This window comes from Chionomys nivalis, chromosome 17 (genome assembly GCF_950005125.1).
Source record: "Chionomys nivalis chromosome 17, mChiNiv1.1, whole genome shotgun sequence".
Taxonomy (NCBI): domain Eukaryota; kingdom Metazoa; phylum Chordata; class Mammalia; order Rodentia; family Cricetidae; genus Chionomys; species Chionomys nivalis.
Genome location: NC_080102.1, coordinates 2,732,966 through 2,752,246, shown reverse-complemented (window position 1 = coordinate 2,752,246; position 19,281 = coordinate 2,732,966). Strand labels below are relative to the sequence as shown.

At 43.3% G+C, this 19,281-nt stretch overlaps 1 protein-coding gene across 1 annotated transcript; it reads left to right on the top strand.

Moving 5' to 3' along the window:
* The first annotated feature begins 4,380 nt into the window (after positions 1 to 4,380).
* Positions 4,381 to 18,867, top strand: LOC130889050 (cytochrome c oxidase subunit 6C-2). Its single transcript, XM_057792532.1, has 4 exons — positions 4,381 to 4,537; positions 5,351 to 5,477; positions 8,598 to 8,726; positions 18,749 to 18,867. The coding sequence occupies exons 2-3, from the start codon at positions 5,364 to 5,366 to the stop codon at positions 8,709 to 8,711; spliced, it is 228 nt and encodes a 75-aa protein (XP_057648515.1). The 5' UTR covers positions 4,381 to 4,537; positions 5,351 to 5,363; the 3' UTR covers positions 8,712 to 8,726; positions 18,749 to 18,867.
* The last annotated feature ends 414 nt before the right edge of the window (positions 18,868 to 19,281 follow it).

Genomic DNA, 19,281 nt, shown 5'->3' with positions numbered 1-19,281 from the left:
TGTCTCTGTAAGACCCTGCTTACCCATTATCAGTGGATTTTCACATCCACTTGCTGACTTGCTCTTGGCTCATGCCCAGTTTGCTTTCTTACATGGCCCAGGCCCCCAGGCCTAGGTTTGCTGCTACCCACAGTGGTCTGGTCCCTCTACATCAATTCAGAATCAAGACAGTCTTCTCAGACATGCCAATATGGTGTAAGCGATTTCTCAGTTGAGGGGTCCTCTTAGATGACTCCAGACTGTTTCCAGTTGACAAGAAGACCAAACTAGAATGAGTTCCGAGCACCCCCTGACTCTCTGTGGGATAACATGCCACATAGCCCTCTCACAGCATGGCTTCACTCGGGTCAGGAGGCAGGCACAGGCCAGGAAGGCTCTACTCAGTCCGTACACCCAACACAGCAGAGGCAGGGGCATGGCTTTACCATAGGCTTGTAGAGCTTCTATCAGAAATGATACATGCCACCTCTGCTCAGAGGTCACCAGCCAAGCAAATTATATATGGCTCTAACTTTAAAGGGAGCAGAAGGGGCTGGGATGTAGCTCAGAGGTAAAGGATGTGCCCAGCCTTGAAGAAGTATTAGGCTTGTTCCCAACACTACAAAAAGGGGGGAGGGGGACAGGAAATAAACCTTACTGTGTGCCTGAATGGAGAGTAGAAATACGTGTTATATGGCATTTTTATGACGGCACCTCTTACCGTAGGCATCAACCACCCAAAAATTCTATCTGCTAACTCCTGAATTATATTATACGGCAAAGGGAAGCTGATTTTCATGTGGAATTAGGTGATGTTAAAATAGGGAGAATACCCTTATCCATGGTTACATGATACAGAAGTGGGTGGTGGTGAAGAGGAGGCAGAAATGCAATGGAGGAGCTGGCTTTGAAGACGAAGGAGGTGTCCACTATGATTCAGGTGTGGCATGCTCACACTTTTCGGGGACTGAATCCTGGTCCCCATGGCAGGCTATGTTGAGAAGTAGGACTGTTAGGACGTAGGACCCATAAAAGGTCGCTGGGATAGTTGCATTAAAAGGAATGGGTATGCTCTTTGGGAACCTGGATCATTCCCATGAAGGGGCTGAAGCTGACCTGTTTATTGCTCTCTGACTGTGGCCTTACCATGTCATTGCTCTCATGGATGGGTCTACCGTGATCCCATCAAACACGTGACAGAGCCAAGAGGGTCTTCACCGAAGCTGGGGATAATGATGACGCCATAGCCTCAAACCTTCTTGACTGTGAGTGACGTAGTTTTCTTTTCTGAATGGAATTCCCAGTCTTGTAGAAGGAGCTGCGGGCTGTGTTCCTGCCACCCAGCTCCCAGATGCCTGGCTTATGCCCCGAAATAATTACATGGAAACTGTATTCTTTTAAACACTGCTTGGCCCATTTCTATTAATGTGTGTAGCACCACGAGGTGTGCTTACCAGGAAGATTCTAGCCTGTGTCCATCCTGGGTCGGAGCTTCATCGCGTCTGCCCTGGAGAGGAGCTGCCTGGCATCTGAGCTCACTTCCTCTTCCTCCCAGCATTCTGTTCTGTTTACTCCACCCACCTATGTTCTAACCTATCAGGCCAAGCAGTTTCTTTATTAACCAGTGAAAGCAACAGATTGATATGACACTCCCACATGACAGTCTCAAGCATTTCATTACAGCAACAGAAAGTGGAGTCACACAGGAGCTGTGAGCAAAGAAATGTGGACTGCTTCTCGACACTATAGACGGCAAGAAAGCAGGTCCTCCAGAAGGCATGCCACTCACACGGCAAGCTTGGACTCCGTAGGCACCCTCTCTGGGTTTTAAACTGCAGACTTGCATTCTGAATTTGTGTTATTTAAAGCCAATCAGTTTGAGGCAACTTGTTACAATGACAACAGAAAGCTAATATAGCTTACTTAAAAATGATATCATTTGTTTTTTTGTTTTCTAACCATAAGTACATGATCAAACTTGGGCTATAGTGAAACAGAAAAATGTAATATAAGAATAATCCTTATGCCTTCAGCCCAGCACTCCAGTACTGGGAAGGCAAAGGCAGACAGATCTCTGAGTTCGAGTCAGCCTGCTCTACAGAGACAGTTTTAGGACAGCCAGGGCTACACAGACAAACCCTGTCTCAAAAACAACAACAACAACAAAAAAAACCCTCAACCCCATAAATTTTGAGGGAATTCCAACTTAGTACCACTTTTGCTTATAAATACACATGTATACATGCATGTATATGTTTCAAGATTAGATCATACAACATAGGCTTTGAGCCTACCTTTCTAAAAACAAGACTGTCTTTATTTTTACTTTATTATTTATTTTTGATTTATGTATATGAGTATTTTGCCTGAGTGTAATTCTGTGCACGGCATGGGTGCCTGGTGCCCATGGAGGCCAGCAGAGCATCAGAGCCCCCAGAAGTGGAGTTACAGATGGTTGTGAGCCACCATGTGGATACTGGGAACTGAACCCGGGTCCTCTGGAAGGTTATCCAGCACTTTCAGTCATTGGGCCATCTCTCCAGTCCCGGCCTGCCTTTTATTTAGCAATGGCTTAAATTTTGTTATGATTGAAACGTTCTGTGCTTTTTCAAAGAGTTACATGTGGCTGTTTGGCATGTGAGTGGCACCTTTAATCCCAGCACTCAGGAGGCAGAGGCAGAGGCAGGTAGATCTCTGAGTTCGAGGCCAGCCTGGTCTACAGAGCGAGTCCAGGACAGCCAAGCCTGTACAAAAAAACCCTGTCTCAAAAAGCAAAAACAAAAAACAAAAGAAAAAAAGATTTTATTATTTTTAATTATGTTTGTATATGTGAGTTCAGGCACTGAGGAAGCCAGAGTCAGTGGATCCCTTGTGAGTGACAGGTGGTTGTGAGCTGTTTGATGTGAGTGTTGGGAACGAATTCAGGTCCTCTAGACCAGTGCATGCTCTAACTGCAGAACTCCCTTTCAAGTGTCCCCAGATGCTTATTTTTAAAGCTTACTATTTTTTTTGTGAGCCCATTTTTCCTGCAAATGAAATAAAATTACTCTTACAATTAATTTCATAAAAGCCCCATTATAAGGGCGCATTATTAACACTATTTATTTTTGCAAACAGCACTTGGTCCACGTAAGCACAGAGAACTCTCTGGCACTGTGCTCTTTTTTTTTTTTTTAAATATTTATTTATTTATTGTGTATACAATATTCTGTCTGTATGTCTGCAGGCCAGAAGAGGGCACCAGATCTCATTACAGATGGTTGTGAGCCACCATGTGGTTGCTGGGAATTGAACTCAGGACCTTTGGAAGAGCAGGCAATGCTCTTAACCACTGAGCCATCTCTCCAGCCCCCATGGCACTGTGCTCTTGCACACTTACAAAACTCTTCACTGCACTAATTTTCCGACCTGGAAGATTCCCCCGCCCCCATTAATTTTGACAGAGGTTGTAGAATTGAGTTTCATTGACCTGTCCAGGGCCTGTGTTCGTACCTAACAAATCGGCGTGGCCAAGGGGATGTATGACATGATTTGGCCTACCCTTGGATCCTGTGTGAAGCTGGTATCAGGTCGGAAAATTAGTGCAATAACCAGGGTTCCAATATTTACCAGCTTCACTATGCCCTGGGTTACACCACCTTCGGTTTTTGTGATTGGTGTGTGCTTCCCTGCCAGGGTTCCTGAATTACCAGTCTACTCCGTTTAAAGCCCTGCATGGAAGTAGATTTACTCAGCTGACTAACACCTGTGAATCTAGCTGATTTCACTAAAAAGCAAGACAAACATCCCAAAGCACAAGCCGGCTTTCCAAAATCATCTGCGTTGTTACTGTTTGAAGCAGGTTTTTTTTTTTTTTTTTTTTTCCCCCCCAGAACCCAACACAACTACCCATTACAGTTAGTAGGGTCGTTGTGCAGATCATGGAGTCTCTGGTCACAGCTCCAGTCCTTCCCTAGGCTTGGTATCCTTTTATTTAATATGCTTTTCCCCCCTAGAAATTACAATTTTATTTCAACAGTTGCAGCGTAACTTTGCCAATCAATTAAAGTCATAGACATAAATATGGAAATCATCGTCACATCTGATTAAGTACACAGATGACTTGGCTTCGACTTGGTGAGTCACCACGGCAACCATTTTGGAGTCATCGTCTTTGGTATATTCCACGTGTTTGCCTATCAGACATCTGTAAGCTCCAGGTCCACGTTTTTACTGCGCCCACTTTTCATTCCACAAGATAGTGCGTTTCTGTACATTAATTTTTCCCCACGTGTGAAATATCTATGGATTCCTTAATAAATTCACAACACGGGTCAAGAGTAATATTTCCAATTTACTGAAGAAACCTTTTGAGGTAGTCAAGACTCATTTTCAAAGACACACCTAGAGTACAAAACCGGGGTCTGCTTTTGCTTCAGCTGTGACCGATTGGATTCGCGTTTGCACACTTTTGAACTTCTTCGGCTACCGTAGCCAGGTCCTCCACGGATTTGTGCGCCTGCGCGCTGCGGGAAGGCTCTCCATTTCTGCGTGAACCTGGAAGGACGTTGGGGTGGAGGTGAGGCGGGCGGCGTCTCAGACCCTGGGGGTTGACGGCTGCGGGGTCGGCAGTCCCGGGACCGAGGACTCTGATGCGTCCCAGCCTACCGGGGCCGCGGGCCTCCCTTCCCCGGGGCCGCGCTCGTCCCCGCCGCGTCTTCCGGAGGCTGCGGACCTGGGGGGCTCCGGGGGGCTCTGACGACCCCGCCGTCTGCCCGTGCGTGCCGCCGGGGCCTCGGAGGAGCCTTGCGGAGCCCCGGGGCTCCCTGGGTGGACGGCCGGGGCCCATCTTCCGCTGTGTTTTGCCGAGGCCAGGGTGACCTTGGTTGGGTCGTCTGACCCGTGGGGCCTGGCGCGCCGTCACGGAGGGTACCGAAGCGGAGCAGCCGCCGGCTCAGGCACCGGTGACATCGCTGGTCGGCCTGGTGGGAGAGCAGAACTGAAGCTGGAGGCCCCTGGCCTGTGCGCGCGGCCCTGCTGCAGCCCGGGAGTCTGGGCTCCTTGGCGCCTGCTCGCCTCCAGTCTCCCTACCCCGAGTTGTCGCCCAAGACTTCTCTTTGTAAGGCTAGATTCTCAGGAGCACTAGCAGATCAGGTCGCCTCTCTGCCTGGGGACACTTGCGTTCGTAGTTTTTGGTCGTGGGTTGCTGGTGGTGCAGGTTACCGTGGCCGTTGTTGCGGATGGTGGAGCTGCCTAGCCGAGGAGTAGGCCAAGAATGCAACCTTGCGGGAGGGGTCAGTCACAGTGTAAGGTACAAGCGGTGCGTCGTGCGTGTAGAGGTCCTTCACTTACCCTGTTCTAAGGTTTTCTTTTTGTTGTTTTACGGGTAAAGGACATTCACGACCATGAGTTCCGGTGTGTTGCCGAAACCTCAGATGCGTGGTCTTCTGGCCAAGCGCCTGCGGGTTCACATTGTTGGCGCTTTCGTCGTGGCCCTGGGAGTGGCTGCTGCCTATAAGGTATGTGTTTGCTGTTTGTGCTTTGAGTCACAAGCTGTTGATTTTAAAAACCTATTTTTACACCTATTAAGGGCTTTTTAAAAAAGAGACTTCGTCTTCAATGTATTGCCTCCCACCTTTGGGCTTCAGTGTGAAGAAGCCACTCAGGCGCCATGCTGTTCGCCTCCTCAAGTGAAGCTGTGTTCGTTTGCTAGGGCTGCCATATCGAAGAACCAGGCTGAGTGGGTTAAACACGGACAGTTGTTTTCTCACAAGTGTTTCTGTTTTGTTTCGAGATAGGGTGTTACTATATAGCCATGGCTAAGTCAGGCTGGCTTCCAGCTCATGTAATCTGCCTGCCTCTGTCTCAGTGCTGGGATTAAAAAACCTGCACCTCCACATGCTCAGTTTATAAGAGCAGGGGTAATGCCTTCTGGGTCCATTCTCTTTTGCTGTCTTCTTCACGTCACGGTCTTATGTAACTGACTGGATTTCCTATAAAGAGACTAGGTTAGGACCCATGCCATTTTGAACTTGCTTTAAGGCCTATTTTTCCAGAGGTCTTGTAAGGTAGGATTTGGTCTATTTGGGGAGAATAAAGTCCTGCCTCCAACAGAGAGCAGATGCTCGGGGTATAGGGCAAGCAGTTCTCTATTTTGGCAGTTTTGAAGAATTGACAAGAGTAGCATTTTAACGCTGGCCTTGTGTAGATCTGAGGGAGTGGTGAGATGGGTATCTTTATGAGGCCTTGGATGGCCTACAACTTGCTCTGTAGACCACTCAGAGATCTGAGGGTGCACAGAATGAGAGTGCCTGCAGCTGATTGTTGGGGGACATTTGTCCCTAGTGCTGCGATGTAAAGGTGTGTGCCTGACCTGCCTATGGACTGCAGTGTTTCTTTCACATACCTTCCCCTTTTAAGTCAGATTATATTAAGATTCTCTTAAACGTTTATTATTATGCATATTATCATATTTTTGTAATAAAATCTTGAGAAAGTTGAGGGCTATTTTTTTTTCCGGAGACAGGGTTTCTCTGTATCCCTGGCTGTCCTGGAACTGTCTGTAGACCAGGCTGGTCTCAACTCAGATCTGCCTTCGTCTCCTGTATGCCAGGATTAAAGGTGCACACCACCACTGCCTGACTGAAATCAGGACTTTAGTAACTTTTGATATTTCTGTACTCACAGAGATCCGCCTGCCTCTGCCTCCCTAGTGCTGGGATTAAAGGTGTGTACCACCACAGCCCAGCTAACAGATGGAACTTTTTAAAGTCTGTTGCCTTTTTTTTTTTAAATGGGGCACTCCATTGTCAGGTGTAGCAACTTGAGGAGGGGTTTATTTAGCTTACAGGTAACAGTCCATAGTGAGACCAAGTAGGAATGCTGCTTACTGGCTTGCTTCTTCTTAAATGCTCAGCTACCTTATAAAACCCAAGACCACCTGCCCATAGACGACACTGCCCATTGTAGGCTGGGCTCTCCTACATATATGCCCACATGTGTGTCAAGTTAACTGAAGCTGACAACCAAGAAACCTGGGGATCTGAGAGCCAAGGGTGATGTGGGAGTCTTCTGTTTTGTGTTGATTTCATTGGTTAAATAAACAAACTGCCTTGGCCCTTTAATAGGACAGAAAATTAGGTAGGCGGAGTAGACAGAACAGAAGGCTGGGAGAAAGAAGCTGAGTCAGTCAGTTGCCATGATTCTCCAACCCGAGATGGATGTAGGCTAGAATCCTTCCTGGTAAGCTACCATCTCGTGATGCTACACAGATTATTAGAAATGGGTTAAAGCAAGATGTGAGAATTAGCCAGTAAGGGCTAGAGCTAATGGGCCAGTGTTTAAAAGAATACAGTTTCCGTGTAATTATTTTGGGTAAAGCTGGCCGTGCAGGAGCTGGGCAGCAGGAAGCGGCCCGCTGCTCCCCACAACACAAGGGATTCGATGGTCTAATGAAAAGCCTGAGGGAAATGGGGTGTTCTGGTTTAAGTCCCGGAGTTAAAGTAGGAGGTTCAATGTCCCTAGCTCAAGAAGAGTGAAAATTTGTCTTTTGTCAACTTTTTATTCTGTGTGGACCTTCTGTGTTAAGGTTGGAGGGTAGGTGGATGCCTGTTAGTCCAGTTTCTCAGAACACAGGTGTCTGGACATCCTTTAACCTTGTCATGTAGACATCAACTCAACCTAAACTCTAATAGAGGGAGGGACCTCAGGCTCAGAGGATACTGAGGAGCCTTCTTCCTGTCCTCTTGCTGAAATAAACTGGGGATTCTAATAGGAGGAGGAGCAGTCAAGTCTACTGCGTTACTTCACTTCAGATAGCATGGTTCTGTGCGTTTCTTTAGCGCCTCACTGATGTGGATTGGTACAGGAAATTATTATGTGCCGGATGAGATTGATTTTGGCAAAATACACTAAATAGTGTTCTGTGGAGACTAAATCTTTGCCGTGCCCAGACATGAATTTGGATAACCAAATGTCAGCTGTGGCTGCTGCTTAGACTTTGATCAGTTGCTTGAACTCCATCTGGTCTCTGAAATATTCTTCCTTCTGTGCTGATTGTCTGTATGAAGATGAAACCCAACATGAACACACCTCTTCCCGTCTTTTTCTTTGATGCTGAAGTGTCAGTACTTCCTTTAAAGGCCTTCCTTTGAAGTAATGAGCCATCACTTTGGGTTCCATTCTCTCCTTTGCAAAATGATTCAGACCCTGTTAAAGTGTAGTCGCCTAGAACTTGTTGGTCCTTTCTTATGTCTTTAAATCTGTTTTAGGTCTCTTTAAAATTCACATTCTGCTTAGGTTGAGCCAGGATATGTTACTGTGTTCCAACTGGCAATATTTAGGGTTTGCTGGAGGGAAGGCCATTCATTTATTTTGTACTGTATTTAACTGTGCACTTGTTCCACCAAACACACACACAAATACGGATGCACAACCTTGCACAAGGGTAGGGGTAATGTGTCCTAGTGAGCTTCTCGCTGTGCAGTTGTAGCTTCTTCCTTCATTGTCACCCTTTGTCTCAGGAAACAGATGGCTCAGTAAGCAGTGAATACAAATGTGGTGTTGATTTATTTTTAGGTTGTTCTTAGGTATTTCTGCTCTGAAAAATGAGTGTAATAATGGGCTATGTTATTTTTCAGTTTGGCGTGGCTGAACCCAGAAAGAAGGCATATGCAGATTTCTACAGGAAGTACGACTCCATGAAGGACTTCGAAGAGATGAGGAAGGCTGGCATCTTCCAGAGTGCGAAGTGACCTCAGAATGTTCAGGTGATCAGTGCCCCGAGGGTCTGTCATGAATGGTCTTAGCTAGCCCAGTGTGAGTTATCTTAGCCTTTCTTAGCTGTCAGTTCTTGGCAGCCAGTCCTTCAGAACTGTGCTGTGACTCTGCCCGTGCCCTCCTCCCAGACCCTGACGGCTTTGCTGTACTTGTTAGGAATCTGACCACATCGTTTGTCTTTCTGTGGAGTCGGTTCTTCCTCTTACTCTGTGGGTGGTGCATGCGTGTGGACGTTATAGAACAACTTTGGAGTTGCTTCTCCTTCCACCTGGTACATGGGTTTGAGGAATCAAACTTAGGTTGCTAGACGTAGGCATTGAGTACCGTAACCCTTTGAGCCATCTTGCTGGCCCTGTTTGTCATTTTGTGATTGGCTTATTTCACTTAGCATAGTGTTTTAGCTGTTGTCGGCCACGTCCTCTCTTAAGGCTGAAGGTACTCCACTGTATGTTGTTACTGGGAATTGAACCTGGAGCGTGGTGCATTACTTGGCAAGCATTGATCACTGACTTCCTGACTACACCCTATCTTTTATACATGTACTTACACACATTTATACATACACATATATTTATAGAATACATACAGTAATGCACAATATGTTGTATCTGTTATATGTAACAGATGTAACACATGATGTACCATGTTATATATAATATAGATGACATATACATACACACAAACATAATGTGTAATGTTTCAAGATGCTTTATTTTTGAGGAATGGCTTTACCAGGTTATGGAACCTGACTGTGCACTATTTCCTGAATAGCTAGGATTATAGGTGTGTGCCACCACGCCTGTCCTGTTGTTAGTATATACTAACTCTGTTCATCAGTTTGTCAGTAGACGGTAGGACGTCTTTGCCTGTCAGTTGCTGGGCTTGGTAGATCATATGATCTGTGTTTTAGCACCTGTTCTCCCTAGTGGTTGCAGTAGTCACGCTTCCACAGTGCTCAGGGCTTCCCTTTCTCCATGTGCTCACAGCACTTGGCTTGTTTTCTTTTGACAGTGACTGTCTTAGCTATCCTGAATAGGGTTGGCATCCTTCACGGAAGTTTTGATTTGGCCCTCCCTAATGATTTGTAGTTTTGAGTGTTGCATGTTCGTATGAGTACTGGGTATATTGGGGATTTTCCCCCTTTATGTGTATGTATGCACTGTGTTTGCATGTGTGTGGGTATGTGGAGGTCCCAGGCTAATGTGGAGAGTGCTCCTGTGTTATTTTCCACCTGACTGAGGCGGGTCTCCGTTGACCCCAGAGCCCTGATGAGGCAAGTAGGTTATTCTGAGGGTGGAGTTACAGGTGAACTGTTGTGTCTTGTTTGGCATTTACAGAGGTTCTGGGGATCCAGACTGCATTTTGATTTGGTATTTTTGTGCTTTGCCCACTTGGCCAGTGTATGGATATCTTAATAGGAAGTTCTGTTGTGTCTTTCAGCAGTGCTTGTGTCCCTTTGCTCAAAAATCTGAATAGAATTAGTCTTCTTTTATTATTAATGTATTTTGATTTTATGCCCCACAACTTTGCAAAACTCATTCTAACCCGTTTCTGTGTGTATTATAAGAATTTTCTACCTACAAAGACAGATTTTACTTCTTTTTGGGTGTATTTTTATTTTCTCAACTAATTTTTCTGACTAGGACTTTTAGTGCTACGTTGAACAGAAGTGGCATGGTCATTTTCTTGAGTCTAAAGGAAAAGGTTTCAGTTTCTCTTTCAGCTGATGGTAGTCAGGGTGTGCTGAGATACACTGCACTACTATACCTAGTATGTGCCTTTACAGGTCAGAACACTTAGAGCCAGATGTGGTAGCAAATGCTTTTCATTTCAGCACTCAGGAGGCAGAGGTAGGCAGATATCTTGAGTTTGAGGCCAGCCTGGTCTACATAGCAAGTACCAAGGCAGCCAGGGCTATACAAAGATTTACCCATCTCATCACCCCCACCAAATGAAAAAAAAATGTATATATAGCTCTACATAAATCTGTGTCTATATCTATATAAATAACGTATATGGGTGCTTTGTCTGCTTGTGTGTCTGTGGACTACCTGCATTCCTGGTGCCTGAGGAGGTCAGAACAGGGTATCAGATCCCCTGGAACTGGAGTTACAGGTGGTTCTGAGCAGGCATACGATGGTGGAAATTAAACTCGGGCCCTCTGGAGGAACAGCCAGTGCTCCTAACTGCTGAGCCATCTCTCCAGCCCCTAGTTTGTTTTTGTTCATTTGTTTGTTTGTATTAAATCATGAAAAAGATGTTAGATCAGATTTTTTTTCTACATCTATTAAGATGGTTGTGGAATCTTAAAAATTCCATTTATGGTATATCACATCTATTAATTTTTTGTTTTTGTTTTTTGTTGTTTTGCTTTGTTTTTCAAGACAGGGTTTCTCTGTGTAGTTCTGGCTGTTCTAGACTAGCTCTGTAGACCAGGCTGCCTCAAATTCACAGAGATCTGCCTGCCTCTGCCTCCTGAGTGCTGGGATTAAAGGACTGCACCACCACTGCCTGGCTGTTAATTTTTATATATTGATTCACCCTTAATTCCAGAAATTAGTCTCTTGGGTTTCATATATAATCAGTCCTGCTAATGACTCTCACTGGTGTTGAGGATTTTGCACTGTTATTTGACTTGAGATCTTTTGTCTGTTTAGTCTAGGTGTCAGGACAGTGCTGGATTTAGAATCAATGTGGACGTTTTATTCTCTTATCTGTTTTGGAAGAACTTTAGAAGGATTGGTGTTAATTCTTTAACTTTTGGTAAAATTCATCTGCTCCTTGACTTTCCTTTATAAATTTTTTGATTTGATTCAGTCTTACCATTTTAATATTTTTAGTCTGCTGTCTAGTCTTCATCTAAGTTACAAGTTCACTTTTTGTATTTTGCTGAACTTTCTCATTTCTCTTGCCATTTTAACTAAAGATTTTTCAGTATATTTGACATTTACAAAGAACCAAGATTTTATTTATTGCTTATTGTTTTGTTAATTTCCTTTCTTTTGGCAGCTTTACTAGATGTTATTCGGTTGTTCATTTGAGCTTTTAACTTTTCCTTGTAACTTCCTCATTGATCCATTGGTTCTAGAATTTTAAATTCAGTGTATGTGGGGGATTTTCTAGTTTAATTAAGCCAGTGTGGTAAAAAGATACTTATCAAGCTTCCTGAGATTTGTCAATGCCTGTTTTGCCCTATCATGGTGTCTTGGTTAGGAAAGTTAGTTAGGAAAACATTTAATTGAGGTGGTGCAGGCAGACATGGTGGAGAAGAAGCTGAGAGTTGTGTCTTGATCTGCAGGCAGCAGGAAGAGACAGTTACACTAGGGTTGGCTTGAACATCTGAGTCCTCAGAGCCCCACCCCCAGTGACACACTTCCTCCAACAAAGTCACACCTCCTAATAGTGCCACTCTGCATGGACCTATGTGGGCCAGTTTTATTCAAGCTACCACACATAATGTGTGTTAGAAAATTCTGTATTCTGTTATGAGTAGGTGCTGATGTATGATTACAATTATCTCTACTTTTCAGCTTTTTATTTCCTCATCTTTTGTCTGTATAGAGTAAGTCCTCAACTACTATTATTGAGCTATTTCTCCATTTCTTTTTCTGCATACTTCATGCATTTGGATTTCTCATGTGTATTTTTGTTTTCCATGACAACTGGCCCTGTTACCATAAAGTGCTTCTTGCAGGTTTTTTTCCTTCCCTTAAGCTGGTTTTGTTTGGTGTCAGCGTAGCCACTTCGTTTCTACTTGTGGAATATTTTTCCTTTCACTCTCTAGGACCCTAAGTGTAATTTGGTTGGGAAATTTAATTTATGTACATGTAAGTCAGTTATTAGTGTGGAAAAGCATTATTACATTTTTTTACTTGGTATTTTTTATGGCTCCCCCCCCCTTTTTATTGCTATTTAGGAAGGTCTTTTGTATGCATGCATATGCCTATGAAGAAGTTTCAATGGTTTATATCCTTTTCTGTATGAATTAGTATTTTTAAGTTATACTGTGAGACACAGCACAGCTCTAACAGTAAACAAATGTAAATTCAACACAAAACATTATCTTGTGATGTCTCCCTTTGTTATTGATGCCATAGTTACACATTTTTATATATCGTATATTCGTTAACAGATTTATAGTTTGTTCCTCGGTGCCTTTGTTTTTTAAATACTATAAAAGTATTTAAGAGCCTGGTGGTGATGGTGCATGCCTTTAGCTTTTAATCCCAGCACTTGGGAGGCAGAGGCAGGTGGATCTCTGAGAGTTTAAGGCTAGCCTGGTCTACAGAGTGAATTTCAGGACAGTCAGGGCTATACAGAGAAACCCTGTCTTAAAAAACCAAAAAAAAAAAAAAAGAGAGAGAGAAGGATTGGAAGTGAGAGTTAAAAGCCAGGGTTACAGTATGGGGAGCTCGGGCCTTCCAGCAGAACAGTTCCTCTGTGTAGCTTGTGGTGGGAGAGAGGCTGCTTGTTGTTTATTAATTAAATCACTGCTTGCCCATTAGATCTAGCTTCTTATTGGCTAACTCTTACATATTAATTTAACCCATTTCTATTAATCTGTGTATTGCCACATGATAGTGGCTTACTGGCTAAAATTCCCAGCATCTGTCTCTGATGGCTCCATTGCTTCTCTCTGATTCTGCCCTTCTTTCTCCCAGCATTCAGCCTAGCTTTCCTTGTCTACCTAAGTTCTGCCTTGCTATAGGTCCAAAGCAGTTTCTTTATTCATTAAAGGTAATCACAGCACACAGGGGACTCCCACATCACCTCCCCTTTTCTGTTTAGATAAAAAGGAAGGTTTTAACTTTTACATAGTAAAATTACATATATCAAAACAGGTATCAAACAAGAATTACAGTTACAATATTTATATCTACTTTTATCTTTTATTATAACTAAGAAAAACTATGACTATAAATTCTTCAACTCCATCAAAGACTTCAGAAGGATATAATATTACCTAAATAAACAGGAAGTGCATTGTAAGCAACTTCCAAAACTCTAGACTTGACAGAGACATCTCACTGCCTGGATAGTCACCCAAAGTTTTTCTGTACCGTTGGGGCATCCAGTCTTCAGCCCACAGGCCCATAGTATCCAGCAGACTTTTCCATGAAGCAGTAAATTTCAAAAACAGTTCCACCTATATTGGCAGTTCGTTTGTCAGATTTTTCTGTGTCCTGCAGAATGTTTGGCAGACTCTTTTGTGTAGCAGAAACCCCGAAGGAGCGTCTCACCTTTAGGCAAGTTCATTTCTCTGTGGGTCCTGCATGTCCAGTTTATCAAGCAGTGCAGGCAAGAGCAGTTTCTTGCCCAAATGGCTAACCAACTCCATAAGGAGCCTCTTCGATGCCCATCTTCCTCTTAAAGTAATTGGTGCTGCCAGGAACAGATATGTCTCATTGTCATGATAAGTCCTAAATTCTTTTTTTTTTTTTTTTTAACAGAACTTGCCTCAAGTTTATTTGTAAAAACAGCATAAGGTCCTGAACATCTGCAAATACTGTGTAGGTGTTCACACCAGTCCATCTGTCTTCACATTGGCAGACTGAGACCTTTTTTATGGGGCCTTCACAGGGGCCTGGGCACCTTTGGGAGCCTGAGCTGCAGCTGAGGCCTCTGCCTTGGCTTGAACCTTGGGCTTTGTTTTTTGGAGCCTACGACCCCTGGCCATGTAGCTTCTAATCCGCTTCCCAAGCTTGGGGTGAGCAATTAAAGCCAGGCGGGTGAGTTTGCGGCTGGGGCCCTTTGGCACCTTGGGCTTCACCACCTGGGGCTTCACCAGGGCCTTGATGGCCTCCGCACGTGCGCTCATGGCCTTTGCATTATTTGCCTGCATCTTCTTCAGGCCTTTCTTGTTGTGCTTCTTGGCAAAGCGCATGTTCCTCAGGAACTTGGGGTCAACCCCCTTGAGAGATTCGTATCTTTGTGACCGGGGTTTCTTGATGCCGTTTCTGTGCCATTTCCGGGACTGATTGTGTGTGGTGTGGTTCTTGGACTTGGCCATGGCTGGACGGCGGCTCCCGAAGCGCCTGCGACCGGAAGAGAAAGAGAAAGCCTAAATTCTTAAAACATTTTAAATGCCATATTGTATAGTCTTTGAAAGGTTTGAAGGATACCTCTCCATCTGAAATACATCTCTGTACATCTAGAAAATCTAACATGACTACAAGCTTGACTATTATAGATGAGTATCTATTAACTTATATTTCTTAATTATGCATTATATTTTAAATGAACTGCACACAGTACCTTAATCAAGAGCAGAAATATACAATATGCAATTGACCTTAAATTTTTATCAATAAACCAAGATCCATACCAATGCAAATCTCTATAGCATATTCCCCTTTAAATGTAAACAAACATTTACAAATAGTATTTGGGAATATGGGCACAGTTCTGTCCAAACTTCTTCCTGCTGTTTATTGGGCAAAGTAATTTTCTGAGGGTGTTCATGGTGACCTCTTGGAAGGTCATGGTCTATCAAACCATAGTAGTCTAGAAAGATTCCACAGGTTCTCATCCTCTGTGGAAACAAAAGAACCTCTTTTCCAAAGCATTAGACCCAAATTCTGAAGTCAAGATACCTTTATAATATACGTGGTTGTTTAGCAGCCTATACAATGAAATGTCTCTCTGTACTTAGCTCCTTCACAGTCAAAAAATTCAAAGAAAACACAATAATATACATAAATCAGACTCTGAATTTTCTATCTTTATGTGGCTTATTTTTCTTTATTCCTTTCAATCTATAACTGTATGCTCTCTTTAAAGACTTTACCTTTTTTTAAAAAAAAAAAACAAACCTTTTTTTATAACTGTCTATATTCTTTTCTTCTCTCTCTCAAGCCTACATACATTTATCCAACACTGTAACCCATTTAGAGGTCTTTTATGTCTGAATATGTCCTATTGTGTATCTGTAATTCTTTACTGTCTTGAAGAGCTTTTAAAATGGTAAGCAGCTTGGTTGCAGCTACTCTGGATGTTGGCTCCACCTCTTTCCACTTTTAAAATGGTGGAGCTACCATTCCTGCCAGCTCTGGGGCCACCAGGTAGGAGCTGCGCTCAGCACTGACAGTGAGTGTGCAGCACATGAACCCTTTTTTATCTGAGTAATAGCTAAACCTGCCATGCAGAGGACTGCACAGCCTGGAAATATCTCTGCGTATGGGTGGAAGTAATCCCCCATGCTCCCTGCCTGTGTAAGCCTAGTAGACCTGATCCTGTCACCTGCCCAGGTGGGGACCCTGAGTGGGCACAGAAACACCCGTACCCACAAATGTCATTCAAATGCTCCATAGCTGGAGTTCGCGGTTTAAAACTGCATGGCTTTTTTTCTGCTAGGGCTGAATCAGGAAAACCTCTCTTAAAGGAGCTGTGCTTCTGCTTGCTTCTAGCAAGGTCTGTCTTAAAGAGTAGGTCCCCTGGCAGTGATCTTCAGTTGGTGCTTACCAAGAAATTTCTAAATTTCTCCCTTTTTGAAGGATAGTTTTGGCAGATTTGACAATTTTATTTATTGGAATTTTTCTCACTTTGAACTCTGTGCTCCTCCTGCCTCGTCCTCCCTAGTGATGGAATCACACAGTGTACGGCTGACAGAACCTCAGTATAGCCTCTAGCAGCCAGGCTGAGACGTCTATTGGTAGCCTATAGGCCCTGTACATCACCAGTTACTTTGGTACTTATTTTCACTTTCAAGATTCTGTTTGCCTTTGGTTTTGACAGCTTGAAGATAATGTATTGGTGTAGTCGCTAGGCTTATTCTAGTTGCAGCTTCTCTAAGTTCTCTGCACCTTTCTCTCTTGTGATCCCATGATGCGTGTGTAGGCCCACCTGCTAATCTATAAGCTCCACCGTTCTCTTTACTGTTGCTCTACTTTTTGTACCAGACTCTTGCCATTTCAAATGACCTACCTGTTTTCAGATTTGCTGGCTGTATCTCCTGCCAACTGGAGTACGCTTTTGAAACTAGTGATCCCCACCAATTCAATTAGTGTTTTTACAGGTCTTTTTGTTATTCCCATTTTTCATATTTTTCTGAGGCTTTTACTTGATTGTTCATATTCTTTTGCTCATTGAACATATTTAAAGACAGTTGTTTTTTTTTTTTTAATTTTCAATAAAACCAAAGGCCAGGGTTTTTTTTTGTGGTTGGTTTATGGAGATCCACTTTGGTGATTGAAATGGTCTATGCTTTGTAATCTTTTTGTTGAAAATTTGACATTTAGAAAATCTCTCCCGTTGTATGAAGGCTTGTGAAGGAAGGCAGGCCTTTATTGTAGTCTAGAGGCTCAAGCTCCTCTTGGTCTGGTGATTCATCTTTAATCTGTCTGTGGTGTGCTCTGGATCCAGTTTACCTGTCTACACAGCTACTCCTAAATCCTCCTTTGAGTTTCATTCCTGTTTGCCCTTGGAGCCTTAGCTGTTCTAGTTCCTCTGCCTGGAGGTCTGTAATCCTCCTGCACAGCACAGCATCCACCAATGTTTTCCTTGGCGAGACAAACCAGACAAATAGGTATTACCAGCAGGTACCACGCTTCACTGGCTTCATTGAGGGAGGACCAACAACAGGGTGGTTCCTCTGGGCCGTATTGCACTACACTACACAGAGGAGGCATGGAGGTAAAGACAGGCAGAAGTGTTCCGTGTTCATTTGGTTCCTGAGCTCAACTGGGGGTTCTGTTCTCAGTTATTTTGGCTCATTTATTGTTTATTCAGTCAGGTGAGGTGGGAACTGTCTCAGAGTTTGTGGGATGCGGTCTTGCTGCCATAAAACTCAAAATTATTTGGAATTATCAATTTGCTAGGTTGACATTGGGGAACATTACTCTGATAAAGCAGCTTTCTTAAAATACACATTTAAAAGACACCTTTTATAGGTATTTATGAATGCTTTTCTGGTTTGGTCTGTCATAACATGGGGGCCCTCATGCCTCATGGACAGGATAAATTAAGTTTCTGTGTCTAGAGGAAAGACTGAGTGAAGGGTTGTTAAATAGTCAACTCCACTGTTCATGCTTTGGAAATCTTATGCTTGTTATTTAATTTCATTCAAGCTTAACAGATGGGCAAAAAACAATTTAAAGATTCTTCAGTTTGGTTCTGTGCTCTGTAAAATGAATTAGATGTGGTATAGATAATGTATATCGTTCTTTAATGAGCATTTCAACTCCACTAAAATATGTACCTTTTCTAAGCTCTGGGATGAGGAAAAGGCCTGCTACACTTCTCTATTGCAGATGTTTTCAAGTTGATTAACTTGCTTAATAGAAGGTTTAATTCTGTAATGTTCTATTTCTTGTTATTATCCAAAATGTCTTCGTGTTTTGTTGCTAGGAATAGACATCATGACCACAGCAACTCGTAAAGGAAAGCATTTAACCGGGCTGGCTTACAGTTTGAGACATGCAGGCAGATATGCTGGAGAAGTAGCTGAGAGTTCTGTGTCTGGATTGGCAGCAGCAGGAACCCCTGGAGGGCTTGGCTTGGGCTTCTGAAACCCCAAAACTTACCCAGTGACAGTTCTTCCAACAAGGCCATACAATCCCTCTCAAGTAGTGCAGCTCCCTGATGAATGAGCAAAGGGGGGGCATTCTTGTTCAAACCACCACAGTTGCATGCGTTAAATATCCAGAGTATTACTGCTGATTTATCATTAGTGTAAAACAGAAACAACTTTCTTTTCCACTGGCAGGAAAATTAGTAAGAATGATCTTTATCATGACATGGACTGTTAATGTCCTTTAGTACTTATATAAAGAGACATAAAAAACATTATTGAAAGTTAAATAAGTTAAAGAACAGCATGCAGATGCCAGAGGATCAAGAATGTTGCAAAAAAAATAAATAAGAGTAAGTTTGGTGTGCCCAGAACAGAAGCAGGGTGGCCAGGGAGCTTGTCATTAGACAACCAGGAAATGGGTGAAGATGAGCGATTATAGACCTCATTGGGATTAATAAAGATTGTTCATCATTAACATAGCCATTGTGTTTCTCTCCATAGAATTATTTGGATTGCACTCAAAAGAAGTTCATCGCTGACCTGTGTTCCTGAACTGTGAAACATGAATATGTGGGCTAAGGAATAGTTTATCTCAATAAACAGTTAAGAGTTATATGACAGTAAGTCTTTACTTGGTTTTTTTTTTTTTTTTTGGTTTTTCGAGACAGGGTTCCTCTGTGGTTTTGGAGCCTGTCCTGGAACTAGCTCTTGTAGACCAGGCTGGTCTCGAACTCACAGAGATCCGCCTGCCTCTGCCTCCCGAGTGCTGGGATTAAAGGCGTGCGCCACCACCACCCAGCTGCTTGGTTATTATTATGGATAATTCAGGGTCTTAAAAATCTGACATATATTCTTATGTCTGTATGAATATAAAGATAACTTGTCAATTTATTATTTCAACACATGTATAATTGCTTTTATAGTTTGTCATTACTATATGCTGGCTTTGGTCCCCTGGAGTACACAAGAGTAGCTGGACTTCCAGCTTTGAGTGTTCCAGTCCTGTCAACAAACCTGTCTTTGCAGGAGGCAGA

Coding starts and splice junctions, on each gene's coding strand:
- LOC130889050 (XM_057792532.1), top strand. CDS start 5,364: ATGAGTTCCGGTGTGTTGCCGAAACCTCAGATGCGTGGTCTTCTGGCC. Junction 5,478..8,597: donor GAGTGGCTGCTGCCTATAAG/GTATGTGTTTGC, acceptor GTTATTTTTCAG/TTTGGCGTGGCTGAACCCAG.